General features: G+C 43.3%; 1 protein-coding gene across 2 annotated transcripts in view; it reads left to right on the forward strand.

The window, feature by feature from the left end:
• The window catches only part of Rab31 (RAB31, member RAS oncogene family), a 129,038-nt gene extending 111,833 nt beyond the window's left edge, over nt 1-17,205 (forward strand). Inside the window, exons 6-7 of one of the 2 annotated variants that reach the window (XM_034484175.2) lie at nt 893-1,002; nt 14,431-17,205. In XM_034484175.2, the coding sequence (XP_034340066.1) occupies nt 893-1,002; nt 14,431-14,528 (208 nt within the window). In that variant the 3' untranslated portion in view covers nt 14,529-17,205. Of the gene's footprint in view, nt 1-892; nt 1,003-14,430 lie in introns of those variants that run through there. The other variant, XR_013105716.1, reaches the window with a different exon arrangement.
• The last annotated feature ends 219 nt before the right edge of the window (nt 17,206-17,424 follow it).

Below are 17,424 nucleotides of genomic sequence, written 5' to 3' on the forward strand. Positions count from 1 at the left end.
CACTAACTGTATAATTTGCCCAAAATATACAGACTCACAAATCTGGAGTCTAGGAAGTTCAGTATCAAGGAGCCAGCAGGCTTGCTGATTCTGATTCCAAGATGGTGTTTGGACTGTCTTATCCTGAGAACAGGACAACACTGATTTTCAAGGTGGAAGGGCAAAGAGGCAAAAGCTGGGTCGAGCTCTCTCTTTCATGAACACATTGACCCCAGGCCTCCTTAACCTCTTTACAGCTCTCACTTTTCAATACTTTCATGATGGCCATTAAGTTTCAATGTGAGTTTTGAAGGGAACGTCCCCTGGCTCTGCAATCTGCAGTGTCCTGAAATGTCCGTAGCCAATACTTAAAACCATTTTCTCTCCTGTCTAAAAATTCACTCCTTCTATGGAGAGTGCACTGTGTTATAAATGTGTGGTTTGTCCATGGTTGCCAGAGACTAACTACATCTTCTCTTCTTCCTCCTCCTTCTCTTCTTCCCTCTCCCCTTCCTCCTCCTTCTCTTCTTCTTCCTCCTCCTCCTTCTCTTCTTCCCTCTCCCCTTCCTCCTCCTTCTCTTCTTCTTCCTCCACCCTCCTCTTCCCCCTCTCTCCCTCCTCCTCGTTCTCTTTTTCTTTTTGAGACAGGGTTTTTCTCTGTAGCCTTGGCTGTCCTGGAACTCACAGTGTAGGCCAGGCTGGCCTTGAACTCACAGAGATCCACTTACTAGGATTAAAGTCATGTGCTACTGTGCCTGATAGAAACCAACTTCTAAGATGCGCCCATCGTGGGTTTTCAACGCTTGAGAAGTGATTGCATTGTTATTCTATAGGAAGGCAAAGGTTTCCTGGCCTCCTGAGTTTTTGTGTTTCACACATGAGTGCTCATTTCTCGTTTGACCTCTTTTTCCAGGGAGGTGCCCCTGAAGGATGCTAAGGAATACGCTGAATCCATAGGGGCCATCGTGGTGGAGACAAGTGCAAAGAATGCCATTAATATCGAGGAGCTCTTTCAAGGAATCAGTAAGTGCTGCGCTTGCATTTTCAGCCTAATTATTATGCTTGGGGGAGTCAAAAACCAACCTTCCATCTGTGTGAATTGATCTGAGGCTGTCAGTGAACCCCAAAGAGTCTGACTGAAGTCACACTGTGAGCCTAGCAGCTATGAGTGTATTTACACTCTTCCATTCATGTCTGTCTGTCTTTGAGTATGATGGCTGACTCTAATTTTCTTTTTAAAAAATTTTTTTTAATTGAAATTAAATTCTTTTACTTCCTGGCTTCCTTTTCTCCCTCTACCTTCTTCCAGGTTCTGTCTTCTACCCCCTCCCCACTCCCATGTTCCCCACCATTTCCAAGTTGATTGCCTCTTTTTCTTTTACTGTTCCATACATATACATATGCATACTCATATCTGTAAATACAACTTGCTGAATTCAGTTTTGTTTTGTTTTTGTTTTTGTTGTTGTTTTGTATGTTTTTGGTTTCAAGGCTGACTACACTGCATTGAACAACCAACAAATGGGCTAATCCCCTGGGGTGGGATTCTCCCTCCTCCAGTGGTCATTACCCGAAGCTCCTGGTCTGGCTAGGACTGTTCACCCCTGCCTGTTGCTGCTGCTGTTCCAGTCTTGTTTATGCAGCCATTTCAGAGAGAGACTATTTCAGACTTCCTAACTGTCTCTAATTCTGTGCCTTACTCTGTTCCTCCTGTTTTGTGGATGAGTATGTCACAATCGTTGCAAGAACAGAGTGTATACTTGGAATCATGTGCTCTGAGGTACTGCATTCCGTATTTTGGTGGAGATGAAGTAGACGGTGGTGTGGTAGAAGTTCAGCCATTAAATTAAGTGACTCTAAGAAAACACAGTAAAGGGACCTTTGAGTGATTTATTTTGCCACGTAATCATTCACAACAAAATGTTTCCCCTTTATGTGACCTGAAGTTGGGAACTGAGCAGAGGGTTCATTCATGAACTTTCTGTTATTCCCGTTCATGAGAAAGGACAGGATCAAGTTGTACCTCTCCTTCATTACGCTGTTTTCCTATGGATGACTCACCTCAGCTGTTTGTCTCAGGTGGTTATGCTTACACTTCTGTCTGCAGCTGTTCAGTTCCAAGCACACCACATATCACCTTCATAAACTCGTGCTCCGGCTTCCACCAGAAAAATGCCTGCTGACCATGGAGCTGAGCCAAGCCTTAGTTCGTCAGTACATTATCAGATACTGGGAGTAGCCTCCATATTCAGTTGAGGACTTCCTGGAGGACCTGCTGAGGGAGGATCAGAACCCTTATCAGTTATCAGCTGTGCTCAGAAAGCCTCCGATCTAGGCAGTTCCAAAAGGCGCAGCCCACTCTCTGGGATTCTGTGCCTGGGGGCACTTTCGGTTGAATTTAAGGCTGATAGCTCTCAGGTTCCAGCTATTTTACATTTTCTTGGTTCTCTCCATTACTTTGGATTCTGAGAACAGCAGAGAACCTTTGGCTTGTTTGCCTTGGGCCAAAGGAGAATTCACAGGCACTTGAAGAACCCTGACCTGAATTACCTCTGCTGTGCACAAGTGTGCAAAAGGATGCTCGGCCTCTCCTACAGCCCTGGGCCCTGCCACCATGGGGACTCTGCTGCTTCCCTTCCGCCCACTTCTATGAGTATTCCCTACCCCTATTTCTGGTGATATTTACACGTGCAACAGAGAAACCGCAAGCTCACTGGGCTGAATGATTAATCACAGCGGGCTTAGCTGTCATTTGGTGTTGGCCACCCATGTTCTCAGATCTCAGCTGCTTCTTGTGATGGCTGTGGGAACACATGCTCTCTGTGTTGTGTCACTCCGAGAGACTATGAGAAGTCTGATCTGAACTTACCACACTGAGCCCTGTTACTCTAGAGTAAGCCGATTCTTACCCAGTGGTGTCAGGCTTTTCTGGCACGTGCACCTGTTAAACAGTTTTTAAAAGTGTTTTGTTGTTGTTTGTTTTATATTTATTTTATATTTTTGAGATAGGGTTTTGCCCTGTAGCCCAGGTTGGCCTTGAACTTGCAGCAATGCTCTTCCATCAGCCTCCTATACAATCAGCACAACCATCTGCAGACGGTGTTAATGAGCTACCCTACACTGTTACCCCCAATGCCTCTGATTGTACAGCGTGTTCTGCTTCAGAGAGCCTGTCCTCGGTGTGAGCTCCTTGAACCAAGGCAAGACAGGGATCAGATAGGAAGCTCTGTTTTTGTTTGTTTGTTTGTTTGTTTGTTTTTTAATAATGTGCATTAAATTCACCTCACAATTTCTACATGAGGAGACCCTCTGAGCTTGATGAAAGTCATTATTAAAATTTCTTTAAAAGTCAAAGACCTCAAAGAAAACAAGAAGCCTAGATATTGATAACTAACATCTCAGAAAGATTTCTTTGTGTAACTCAACCGTCCTAAATCCCTGTTCATGCCAGGGGTCTTTGTAGCTCACAGAGATGAAGATTTTGAATAATTAGTTCCTCATATTCTGGAGGTCTGCTTCACTTAGGAAAACGAGTCTTTTGCTTAAGCATGAGGTAATTGCAGCTTCCCAGTAATTTCAACATAAGCCCATGTCTGCTCTTCTTCATGTCAAATAAACAAATGTTTGTTTCTGTGTCATATTCTTTAGTTATAAACATTTAGCAAAGGCAGCTTGTAGATTTATGGTGGAGCCTCTAGTCATCTCTCTACCTCCATTTATCTGTCTGTCCCTCCTCTCCCGTCGATAGGCCTACTCCACTGCCACCCATTGTCAGTCTCTATGTGCTAGTGTCCGTCTATCATTATCCATCTGTCTATACTTCCAGCTATCTCTATCCATCGATCTATTTTCCATCTCTTTCCATTATTTCTAGCTCTCCATCTCTTTCCATCTCTATCCTAGCATATCCATCTCTGTTGATCTGTCTGTCTGTCTGTCTTCTATACCCATCTACTTCTCAGTCTCTCTCCACTATGTCTACGAGTTCTGGCACCTCCCTCTTTCAGGCAAATTGCTTCAAAATGGGGTTTTATAGCCACAGTACAATTCCAACTACCCTGAATATACTGCAACAGACTTCATGAATTTCCTTTGCGCTATCCCTGCTTACATTACATGTGTTCCTACCCAAGCTTAAAATAGAGCTGGAGACTGCTGACACCTATGTGGCAGAGACAAACATGCCCAGGAGAAAAGATATGATAAAACCAGCAAAGAGCTGTGACGATAACAGCCCTTTTAAGAAGGTTGTGCTCACACAAATTAATTCACACTGACTTGGATGAAGACACAAATGCCTTTCTGTTGTATTCCCATGGTGTTCATATACCAGAAACGAGATAACTGTGTTTTCAAAGAGGAAGCCAATCGACCTTCGAACTGCAAACTCTTCACCAAAGCATTATGTCAGTTAAAGACTACAGCTGCTCTCTCTGCCAAGGGTCCTTGCCACTGCCCCATTCTGGCTAGTCTAGGATGTCTGTTCTGTGGTGCTACATCCCTTGGTGTCTTTCATCAATCCCTTGGCATTCTTTCAGATGCCTTTCTCTGAGGCCCATCTTCAGACCTGCTTTGTCCTGTTGTGTATGGCTCACTCTCCTCTTCACAGTTTTATCCAGGGGCAGTTTATTTTTTCTTTCTTGGCTAAGGAAATAATTGTACACTTGATTTTTCTTTTTTAAATGGTGTATGAAAACACAAAGACTGCTCTGTTGCTGCCCAGCTGTTGCAGTGTTGAAACCCAGAACAAAAGGCATCAATACCTTCTGGAGCACTATGTTGTGCTCCAGAAGGAGGGAGGATGTGGAATCTGTAGATGCGGTCCCTGCTCTTCAACCCTGCTCCTCATCTCGTCCTTGTATGGCTGCTGACCCTGTACCACACTGTATGCCTTCCTTCTCCTTATGCAAATCTCATTCCTTCCAGGTCCATTCAATTCTCCTTCCTCCAGGGAACCGTCTTCTGTTCCAACTCTCCCTTGTGTGAGCCTTGAGCATGCACTAATTAATAGTCTCTTTTCCATTTTGATGTGTGGATGGGCTCTGTCTTCCCATGATTCTCTAAATGTCTGCCCCATGTGTAAGTTCTTTAGCAGCAGACATTTTTTTTCATGGTGTTCATGAAGCTGACTCTGGTAAACAATATAGAGTTCAGCCTGCATCTGTATCTCACAGTGTTCTAGAGAGTAACATTTCTATGGGCTCACTAGATCAGAAGAAATGTAATTTTTTTTTCCTGTGGTAATTTATGTATGATTAATACCAACAAATTGGACAAGCCTAGAATCTCTTGTTTTGATTATTTAAAAAATACCTAGTGTGCACCTTTATGAATTTGATATTGTGCTAGACATCATGGTGGACAACAGACACTGACATTAAGTCCTATGACACCATACAGTAGGATGATAGCTAGGGACTTTAGGTTAGTGAAGAATATTTTCCCAAGGAAATAGTTAATCTGGAGCTGCAAATTTACTAGGGACTACAGTAGTTAAGTCCCTGGGATGGGAGCTGATGTGTGGGATCAGCTGAGGGCAGAGACAGGGTCTTGTAATGAGGAAAGGACATGATAAGTCCCACTTATGTTCCAGGCAATTTAACATTTACAAAGACGCTCCTCCTTAGGAAAAGGAACATTGAGACAATGTTCAATCAGTTGGGATGATCAATGGATTTAGGATAGAGATGACTGGAGCTCACTGGAGGTACCAGTGGGGAACCACAGCTCAGTGCTGCTGGCTCTAACAGCCTGAGGAGCCTTTCCTTAGAAACCTCCACTCAGATAAAGCCATGATCTTCATCTAGGCTTAGGAAAATAATTTTAGAGTGGGTCAGCCTGGTGATCTAAATGAGAAGTGTATTCCCTACAGACTCAAGTATTTGGATACTTGGCCCCCAGTTGATGATGCTGTTTGCAGAGAGGTTCTGTAAACTTCAGGAAATGGAGCCTTAGTGGGAAGTACGTTACTGAAGGCAGGCTTTAAGAATTTATAGCTTTACCCTACTTTGTTTTTTGTGCTTTCTGCTTTGTGTTCATGGCTGAGGATGTGGTCTCTCAGTGTCTTGCCCCAGCCACCTGCTCACACACCCTCCCCACCACACGGACTCTCTTATATGGAGCCCAAATAAACTCCTTCTTCCATGGGTGCTTTTAGCCATAGAACTATAATCTTCTCAAATATACCTTGGCATATTTGAGGGCATTGGACTGCGGTTTCTTTGTTTTGGGTTATTTCATATTAGTTTAAGAACAAATGAGAAATGCTTTGGTTGGTGTCGCCAAGATCTCTCTCTGGCCTCTCTCTGGCTCTCTGGTCTTTGTGAGCTCAGTTGGAAGAATTCAGGTGAGATACACATAGCATGTTGTAGAAGATAGGCAGGGTTTACCTGATGGTGATGTGGGCTTTTTTAGCAGAGTGGAGAGCGGCCAAGAAGACTGTTGTGCCAGTCTATATTTAAGGCAGGCTTTATACTATTTCTAAGCCTCTAGAACAAACAGCTTCTCCTGAGGGGAGTTTTCCAGTCCAGGTGATTGGCAAACTCGTTTGAATTGACTCTTAGGAGAGAGGACCCTGGTGTGTTCTTTACCAGAAACCTCCATTTCTCTGTTGACTTTAGAAGGCACTCAGAAGGGTGTGTCTCCACTCAGGGCCACATACCATGACTTAGATCCTATTCATTTGACCAGCAAACAGAGTCTGGACAGTTTTAGTTCCCAGCTCTCTGAACTGCCAATTTTAAGGTTGGGGTCCATCCTCAGTGACCTTTCAAGCCCTCAGATACCCACCTAGCTCCCTGTTTGCTTGTTCCTAGAGTTTATACAATTAGAGATGAAAGCACCTCTGGCCGGGAAGGATTAGAGAATAAAAAAGAGCCATGTGCCTTGTTCTGCAAACATTGCACAGCTCGCTGCCTATTGCGTATGCCCACAGGGTTTTGTAATTCCATGGTAGTTACTTGGATTAGAGCACGGTAAAGAAGTCTGAAAGCAGCCAAGCAGTGGTGGTGCACACCTTTAGTCCCAGCACTTGGGAGGCAAAGGCAGGTGGATTTCTGAGTTCAAGGCCAGCCTGGTCTACAGAGTGAGTTTCAGGACAGCCAGGGCTATACAGAGAAACCCTGTCTCAAAAAAGGAGAGAGAGAGAGAGAGAGAGAGAGAGAGAGAGAGAGAGAGAGAGAGAGAGAGAGAGAGAAAGAAGAAGAAGAAGACGAAGAAGAAGAAGAAGAAGAAGAAGAAGAAGAAGAAGAAGAAGAAGAAGAAGTCTGAAAGCAAAACAAAACCTCTGAAAATTCTGTAACAGAACAGCAAGCTGTTGAATGAAGATAAAGGCTAGGACAGTCCCTTCTTTACCACCAAGAAAGTTACTTTGGCAAAGGTCAGCAAAAAAGATAGTTGCTATCTGAAGCTTTCACCTTGAGCCCTCCTAAGGAGTTCTCAGTTATGCAAAACACCATGTCCTTGGACTTTGTGTCTGTGGGGTTTAGGTGTAGGACCCTCCAGGGTACCAATCTACAGAGGCTGAGCTGTAGGGGTCTAAAATGCTAAAGTATCTGTATGTAAGCATAACCCCCATCATGCCTATTCATCTCTAGGTTATTTATACCCAAGCATAGTCAATGCTCTATAAATAGTTGTTATACTGTATTGTTTAGGGAATAATGACAAGAAAGAGTCTGACTGTGTTCAATATAGCCATGGCCATCGTAGGCCTCAGTGCTTTAGATGGACGGCGTATCCAAGTGTGAATTAAAACCTAAGAAACAGGCAGACACTGGGACCAACTGTAGTAATGCGTCACATGTGTGGAGTCCTTGCTCCTTGCTGTTGTTGGAAGGGCTAAAGTTATATATTAAATCATTGATATCCCCCTCATTGTGAAGTAGGCATATTATCATCTCTATTCTACCATGAGGACACCATCTTGTGACTTGCTGTGTCTCGTAGCTAGTGAGTGGGAGGCCAGAATGTGGAGTCACATATTGTCAGCTTTAAGTCTGGGCTGTCTTTGGCTCCTGAACTTGTACAGTACTTTTCTGGTAGTAGTATCCACAGTCAGAGAAAACAGGAAATGACTAAACTGCACCAAAGTTGAGACATAGTTTGTTTTTTTAAATTGTGGTACATTAATATAAACTAGTGATTTAAAATAATGATGTGACTCTTGTTACTGACCTAAAAAGACAAATTGTGAAACAAATACTACAGAGTTGTTTATATAAAAATCCCAGTTTCATATCAAACTATGTAACATATAATAATAAATAATATGTTCTCCCAAGATTCTCTTTCTTGTAAGGTTGCCTGTTAAGTTGCTAGCCATGGCTATTTAGTAATGGTTCTTTCCAGGCAACTTTGGAAAATTATTTTATTATAGAAAATATAAAACTTATAGTACATAAGTAAATTGAATCATCATGTACATATAACCACTCAACTTGTCCCATCTCTTTCCTGTAGCTCTCCACCCTATATTGCTTTTAAGGGAGTCTCATTAGTATCATATGTAAATATTTTGAATCTAATATATAACGGTTGTTAGATAAACAGGTCAATTTGCTGGTTGTCAGATTGAGGGAGAGTCCTAGTTAGGCTTCTATTTCTATGATAGATACCATGACCAAAAGCAAGGTGGAGAGGAAATGGATTATTTCATCTTACAGCTCACAGTCCATCTTGAAGGGAAGTCAGAACAGGAGCTCAAGGAAGGAGCCTGGAGGCAGGAACTGAGGCAGAGGCCATGGAGGAGCACAACTTACTGACTCGCTCCTTCCAGCTTGCTCTTTTCTTTCTTATACATTCCAAGTCCACCTACTGAGGGATGGCATTGTCCACAGTAGGTAGTCTTCTTCCACATCAATCAATCAATCAATCAACTAGTCAATCAAAAAACTGCCCACAGGCCTGCCTACAGGCCGGTCTCATGGAGGCATTTTCTCAGTTGAGAGAAATCCTCTTCCCAGATGGCCTTAGCTTGTATCAAGTAGACAAAAGAAACAAACAAAATTTAAAAATAAAATAAAAACAGTACAGGAGGCAATAAGGCAGTGAACTGACCGTGTGGCATTTTATACTAATGTAACATGAGCTTAGAGCTGAAGACAAGAGACATGCAGGAGCTAAATTACTTAATTTTCTTTGTAAGCCAATAATTTATTTTAGAAAAGTTTATCAATTTCAAGAGGGAACAGAGTGCAGGAAGGCTTTCATTGTTTTTATAGCAAAAATCTTTCTATTGATGTCACTCCCACTGAAATCTGACACTCGCTGAAGTCACTGGGTTGGCAGCCAATAGGAACAGCTCCTTTTTGCTCTCTTCTCTCTTCTTTGTAACACAGCCATGGCTTTCGATGCCTGGACATTTTTTCCCCCTAATCTTTCTTTTTTGTTAAAATCAGGATATATGTTAGATATTGTTCTGAGATTTTGAACACAAGTGTGAACTCTTGTGGTTAATTTTCATTTTTTTTTTTTTTTTTTTTTTTTTAATATTGCTGGGTTTAAAGCTATGCTAGGCAAGTACTCCAGAGCTACTTCCTTTTCAGGCTCCTTAGACTCTTTTAGCTTCCAGAGTTGGGGGTGTCTACTTTCATCTTCTCTTTTCTACCCAGTTGTCAGGTCTTGCTTGGCTTCTCCTCATGGATCTCTTTGCCCCTCTTCCTTCTGTCTTCTCTTGTTTCCCTCTTCTTGTCATCTTGGGCCTGAGCTTTCTATGGGTTTTCTTACCAAGGGTACCACCTGTCTCCTCATCTATTCTGGTCCTTTATAGCATCCACGCTTGCTCCTCACATCAGAATCATTATCCTAATAGCAAACATTTCCCAAGGGCCAGGTGTGGTGATGTACACTTTGATTCCAGCACTCCTGTAGAGGTAGGTGGATCTCTGGGAGTTTGAGACTAGCCTGGTCTACATAGTGAGTTCCAGAATGGTCAGGGCTACATAGAGAGACCCTGTCTGAAAAGCAAAAGAACAAAACAAAATGTCTTTTTGTACCATCTCTGTTACAGAGGACAGTTGGTAGGAGTGACCTCTGGTCATGGATGAGCCACTGCTGTGGTCCACAAAGACTCCCTAGCCCTAAGGCAGGATCTTTGAGGCCATTATCAGGAGTTGAGTCCTGGCAAGCTCTAGCAAACTTGATCAGCCCCCCAATCTGGATGATATGGAGAGTCAAGATCAGAAACTGTCATATAGCAACTTCTAGACACAATTGACACTGAAGGAAAGCACCAAGCCACTGGCGAACGGGGAGAAAGAAGAGGGACAGGCAGCAGAACTGTTGCAGAGGAGTTGGAGCATACAGGAAATGGTTGCCAGAGAACATCAGCCATGAGCAGCTGCAGGGGAGCACAGTGCTTTATTCTTTGTGTGTATTAGGGTGACTGCCCTAGCCAAACTGGCCTAACTCATAGGTTTGGAATTTATTTCCACATTTTGCATTCCTGCGGAAATGTTTGTAAAACATGCTTTTCTCCTGGACTGTCAATTTTCAGGAAAACTGGGTGGTGGTGGGGTCTTTTAAACTTCTCCCCAAGAGAATCTTACACAATCCAAACTGTTAAAATAAACACACTGGGCTAGGATTTGCATTCAAGAGCAGCTTGTTGTGGAGGTGGCATGGAGGGAGAAATTCTGTAGGAATAGAAACATCCAGAGGATACTTCAGGCCTGTCCAGATGTCATCATATGTTTTAGCTCAATTCTGTGTCCAGATAAATACAATCCTGTGTTTCAGGCACATCTCCTTGGTGCAGAATACTGTGGCCCCTTTCCAGAACCATTCTTTTGTTTGCGAACAGTCACCCAACAAGTTCAGAATGCCTTGGAGCACAGAACAGGAGCTGGGAGTTTCCACAGTGTTGTTTGCGGAGCTCTTGAAAGGTGCTTGTTGGGAGCCAGCTCTTTTCTCTCCTGCATTAAAGTAGGCACCTTTTATTTCCTCACACTGTTTGATGTTGGAGCTATGTGATGTTCCCTAGCTGAGTGGTCTCCAGACAAACAGGATTCCCTTCTCCTAACTGAACTTGAGACTCAACCATGCCTCTTGGCCATGAACACTGGACTATTTATTCCTATGCAAAGACCACCGAGCCCTGGCCAGTACCTCTTGCTGCTGGGAATCTCCATTATTGTCCCAAGTCCCTTACACATTAGTAATGCCGTATATACTGTGGGAGTTGTTAAGTTTACTGTTTCATATGCTCTATAATGGAAGGAAGAATGATTCTGGGAGTTTACATAACTGGTCCAGGCATATTTAACTGGGTAACTGGCTCTCAAATCTCAAAGTGGCTTCCACCCGAAGATAAAAATGAAGCCTGAAGGATCCGCATTCATTCTCTTTCTGAGAAACACAGCAGTTCTCCTCATGCATGGTGAAAGTGGCAACCACAGCCTAAAAATACTAAATGGAAATCCCAGAAATAAAAATAATTCATGTCTTAACAACTTTCAATACAACCTTCTATTATATATTCTAATTTCTGATTGGTTACTAATATAAATATATTAATATATCTAATTTACAAGTGAAACCTTGTCATAAGTATATGTATATAGGGAAAAATAAGCATTTGGTTTTCAGCTCTCTGCCTGGGTCCTGGTCTTGGAACATATTTTAGTAGATTAAGGGAGTGTGGCATGGGAGAGAATCTACAACAAAGTTAAAAAGACTGGAAACCCTTCCCCACTCAGACCACAAGTAGCATGTGGGAGGAAAACCGGTGCCCACGTGAATGACTTCTGAAGGATTCTGAGACCAGTGGCCCAGTGCTTCTTGGCCCACGCTTTCTCCCAGCTCACTAGCCCACTTCCATTCAAGGAACATCTCTCTTAACGAATGTTCTCTGCTTCTCTTGCTGACCGTGTGTCCTTGGTGCAACTCTTTGTCCCTGGACTCAGGAAGCAGGGCACTTCAGTGGGTGCCTCTAGCAGCTCTGTGCCTACAGCAGGAGGAACATTGTATCTTATTCTTATAAACAAGGCTTCAGAGCTTTGTGCCTATAGCAGGAGGAACATTGTATCTTATTCTCATAGGGGAAGCTTCAGAGATTTTAAACTGCAAAAACATCAGGTTTGACAGCTGGTTTGAAAGCCTTGCCAACGGTTGGAAACCCAGGAGAGGGGGCTCTTTGCGTGTAGCGTTGAAGCCTGTCATATACTTGTGGGGAAGGTAGGAGCAGGAAAGATGGAGGAAGCATGAGAGAGTGGACAGATAGACACCCTGAACTCCTGGCATGCTCACAAGGTGTGCTTTGTTTCTAGGTTTCCACTATCTCTACTTCACTTTAATAAACATCACACTGACATACTTCATCTATCTTTGGGGCAGTTTACACAGAATTATGAAAGGCACGTAAAGGAGGCCTAAAGGGCAAGCCCAGATTAGCTGTCATTGGTGTTCACATGAGGCAGCACCAAAATGTCTGATGCAGGACATGTGTCATTGTCACAGGTGCTAAAATTGTAAGGCCTGGTACTCATGAGTAAACAATTCTTATCTTTTAAGTCAGCCAAACTGTACCAGTTGGAATTATAGTCTTATCCAAAAAATACAGATGTAAAAAGTAAAGCCCTTATAAAATAGTGTTTATCTACATGAGTCTGTAGCCTGATGCTGTTGGGCCTCTGAACACAGGGCTGGCCTGAGGAGCAGCACTTTGTTGAGTAGGTGTGACCAGAGTAGATCCTTAGGCAAGGTGCCAGCACTTTAGTTTTTATTTACTTTAGGTTGACAAAGTAGAAAGATTGACAGACAGACACAGACAGAAACCCTTCCTTTCAATTGTGACTACAGTTCAGAGCATGTCTTGAATAGAGAAGGACAATACTGACCGTCCTGCTGTTTCTGCTAAGCTCTTCTTGGGAACAGCTGACAAACCTTTGCATAGCTTGCTGGCTGTGCAAGATGGCCAAGGAGGCTGTAGAAACTGCTGGAACTCTCCATTCAGTCTGTCAGACGCTCACTTCTTTCGTTCACCTTGAGTCAAAAGCCAGAGGCATTCCCTTACCTGTGTGCTTGAGGTCTCTGGAGCATCTACATCACCAAGCCTGCACAACACACTAAAGCCTGAAACCGCATCTCGTCTCTTATGCTGAAGGCCTCCAGCCTCCAGGTCTTTTGGCTCCAAACTTGGTCCAAACAGGAGCAATACGTTTGCCTTAAAAACAGAAAAGCAAGCTGGGCTGTTTTGGTGCATGCTTTTAATCCCAGCACTTGGGAGGCAGAGGCAGGATTTCTGAGTTCGAGGCCAGCCTGGTCTACAGAGTGAGTTCCAGGACAGAGAAACCCTGTCTCGAAAAACCAAAACAAACAAACAAACAAAAAACCAGAAAAGCAAAACATTTTGGAAATGATTTTCCCTCTAGTCAGTTGTCATTTGTTTGTTTGTTTGTTTGTTTGTTTGAATCTCCTATTTTAGAGCTAGTGTTCCATGCTTTATTTCGGGATAAATAGAAAAACAGAAGAGAGAGGTAAAGAATAATAAATTGTTGGCGGAACATAGGGTCCAGCATCCATTTGAAAACCCAGATGTGGGTTATAATAAGAACTATCATTTAGTTTTGGCATGGCCTTCAGCAAAGTCACAAATAATGGTGGTGATGGTACCCATTACAAGTCTTGTTAGGAGGGATCCATGATGAATCTCTGATAGAGGTGAGGCTGCCTAAGCATGCTGTTTCCAGATGTCCCTGTCTTTTAGAAATACAGCTCTGCTGAGATGAAGTTCACATGCCACAGAGTCCTCCCACCTCACTTACACAAGCCAGTGGTTTTCAGTACAACCGCGAGACCTGTGACCATCAGTATGGTCCATTCAAACGAACCCAGACCCTTAGCTGTTGCTACTCCCTCCTTCTCTTTGTCTTTTTAATTTTTGTGTTTATTTACAAAAGGTAAAATTCAACAAATAAAATAAGATTGCTTGTACCTAACATTAAGATACTGCCTGTGAAGTATGCCATAAGGGCCTTGTAGCTGATGAGCCAAGGCCCTCACAGAATAGGACTGGCACGCTGCATGTCTGCCCATGGTGGTTCTACAAGCGGAAAAGATAGATAAGTGCTCACTCTTCTGGTAAAGTCCAGTCCTACAAAGCAGAGTGGCTCCATGGGAAGGCTGAGGGCCCTGAGTGATAGAGGGAGCAGGTGGCTCTGCACAGCCGGATGCCTTCTCCTGTTCCTGGGGCGTCTGTATGGTCAAGAAGCTGCTGGTAATTTCCCTCAACCTTTGAAACATGAATTTGACTTCATGCAGAAGAACTGGGAAGAAAAGAAGGGGAGACGAGAGAACTGGGGGAAAGGAAGGCTGAAGGGGAGGGAAAGAGAGGGGATCTTGAAGGAAAAAGGAGCTAGCCCCTCTCTCAGTACTGCTATGTTTTGTACTCAAACAGGCTGACTTTTTAAAATAAGAGAACTTCAATTTTGGCCTCCTTTTCCCCCTTCACAGGCCGGCAGATCCCACCCTTGGACCCCCATGAAAATGGAAACAGTGGAGGGATCAAGCTTGGGAACCAGAACTTGCAAGCCAGCCGGCGGTGCTGCTGAGCCAAGGGTGTGGTGTCCAGAGCAAGAAGGAAGGAGCCAGAGCCCTCTCCGGTATCCAGTACACACAGAAGGACCCCATTCACAAGGCTAACTCTGCCTGCTGGAGAGTGAGCAGCTTTGTACCCTGGGAGACCTGCAGGATGCTAAACAGGGAAGTTTCTTGAAAAGAAATTATGGAAAACTCACCATACCACCACAACATGGCCTTCGGTCTATGAAATGCACACGGCAAGGCTTGTACTTGCTAGGTAATAGGTATAGTTGACATTTTTGTTAAAGAAGTATTAGAAAATTTTTAGATTTGTCTGCAAACCTCACAGTGCTGTTCTTTGTTGATTTCCTGTCACCTAGTCAGATTTCAATAGTGTCTCTAGGGCCAGGGCCTTCCTTTCTGGCCAGTTCACCAAAAAGGCAAAGTTAATATAGTAGGTTAGCTCGTAGCTGGCTTTGGAAGTAAACATTTATTAGTTTTCTGAAGGAAGTCAGAGATGCACAGCTGGACCATTGTTCAAATTGAGAAGTGATCTCCTGTAAGAGAGACAAAAGTTGGATTAGAAACTGCCATCCCTGTCTCCTTTCATTTACCTGATGAACATTTTTCTAAGGTATGGTCATCCGTAAATCAACCAAGTCATATTAGAATGTTACATATAATTTTGGGGTCAGGAGGCTCTGATTAAAAGAGTTAAGTAGTTGCTATGTAAGCAGTGGTGGATAAAAGATATAAATGGAATTTAGGGTACCCCCAGCATGCATCCCCCCCATTGCAATGAGTTTCTACTCTTGGTGATGATTACTTCACAGAGCATTAAGAGACAATGTCATGGTGTCACATCTAGGGATATTTGAACCTAAATTGTAAGGTAGACTTCTGTTAATAGCAGCTAATCATAGATTTCAGCAAACCAGGCAGAGGAATGTTACCACCCTAAAATTCTGGACCCCTAAAAGTATAAAAATCAAAAGAGTCCCTCAAACTTTGCCAGATTTGGAAGAAAAGGCTGTCAAGCAGTCAGTGCCAAGTTCCAGTCATAGACAGTGCTTGTCAACTGCAGGATGTGAACTTCAAATTCAACATAGTCTTCCTGCTTCTCCCAACTCGGGGGCTAATTGAATCTTAGAATACAGGGGATAGCAAATACTTGTCTTGACTCATTCTTGAATGTGTCAAGAATGTCCCTAGATGTCCCATAGTAGATGTCTCAAACACTGTTAGCAAATAGCATCTGTATGTTGTGCCAGGGCCTTCTCAAGACCATCAGTGCCTGTCCCGTGTCTCTAGCATCAGTAGCTGACAGGATTCCATGTACTGGCAAAGACATTCATCTACTCACTATAGGTTCAACAAACAAAGAACAATTGAGTTGAAGTCAAAGTGGACTCTCTCTAGCTAGTATCAAGATTATTTTTGAACCTTTCCCCATTTGGGGGGAAACTTTTGCTGGGAGCTTGTATTTGTCTGTCTGTCTGTCTGTCTGTCTGTCTAGATTTCTAAGCCAAAATGGTACCATTCCTAGGAGAGGATGTCCCAGCTTTGGATTGGGTTTGCAGTGGTTGAGTTTTGCATGAACTGTTTGGGCTTCCCCTTGTCAGTGAGCTACCCTTGGTGGATTGGAGAAGCATTCAAGGGTATGATACCTTGGTTTTCCCAGGCTGCATTGTTATTGATATCAAAGCCATGCAGGGGGTAAGTATGTACACATGCTACCAGCATGAGCAAAGAGAGATGTGGCACTTGGATACACAAAGATTCACACTGTTTTGGGCCTTCTCTGCAGATAGGTGCTGAAGCCTTTAATGCTTCTCTCCCCTCGGCTTGGCATTCCTTTTGGGATGTTTTAACAATTGACCCTAAACAAAGACCTAGAAATGACAGTTGCTCCAGACATAGGATGTAGTATCCTTATGGTTACTCTCCAACTTCCCTTTCCAACCCCTATTTTCTTATCTCTCACAGGTGGTAGGTTTGTATATGTGTAAATATGATTTTATGTCAGCTATACATGTAATCCACTTCAGAGTGGCTGTGTTTGGCAAGTGACTTTGTGTCCTTAAGTAAGGCACAGATTGTCAAAGGTATTATTTCTCAGTAGACGTCCCTAAGGACAGTGGCAGGGTTGTACAAATGTTTTACACAGGTACAGAATTGACTCCATTTTTCATTAAAAGTGGTATATTAGGGTACTGGATATGACATCATCTTGCAGACTAACCTGCATTCTAGCCAACAGCAAGGGCTGTGCCCCAGTAGGAGTCCATTCTTTCCTGCGGTTAGGTTTGAAGTATCGAAATGTTTCCTCTGCCATCATGGACTCTGGCCTGTGTAGGCTTCTTGCTGCTCTGCAGCATTCTGGGCTAGGAGTAAGGAGCCAGCACTCAGCCAGGGGTTCTGGCTTTGCTCACATGTGATCATGCCTTTCACCATTGTCATGACACCCAGTGACTCAGCAGTCATGCTGTCACACAGACTGTCACCCTTTCCGGTGTTTTTGTAAAGGGTTTCCACTTGGGCTGGACCCAGGTTTTGTACCTAGAAGACCCCTCTGCAGACACCTAGGACCTTCACATCTTGTACTCTGTTCTATGATAAAGCGTTTCGGTCAGCCATCATTTGTATCAATTGCTTTTGATTTTAACCCATTGGTATGATTTATACTAATAAATATTTTAAGTTTTACTGAGTGTCCTTTCCTTATTACAATCAGTAAGATGATTATTCACAAGTCAACTCAGAGTAAAGAGAAACATGTACACAAGACCAGGGTGGGAAAGGTGGCCCACCGATGCTGTATTAACAGTAGCTAATTGTCTTCTTGGGAGACAGATCAATGAAATAGGGCATGGTCACTTGATCAAGGATGGTCACATGATCAAGGCTGTGGGGAGGGATGAATGT

Source organism: Arvicanthis niloticus, chromosome 21 (assembly GCF_011762505.2).
Source record: "Arvicanthis niloticus isolate mArvNil1 chromosome 21, mArvNil1.pat.X, whole genome shotgun sequence".
NCBI classification, from domain to species: domain Eukaryota; kingdom Metazoa; phylum Chordata; class Mammalia; order Rodentia; family Muridae; genus Arvicanthis; species Arvicanthis niloticus.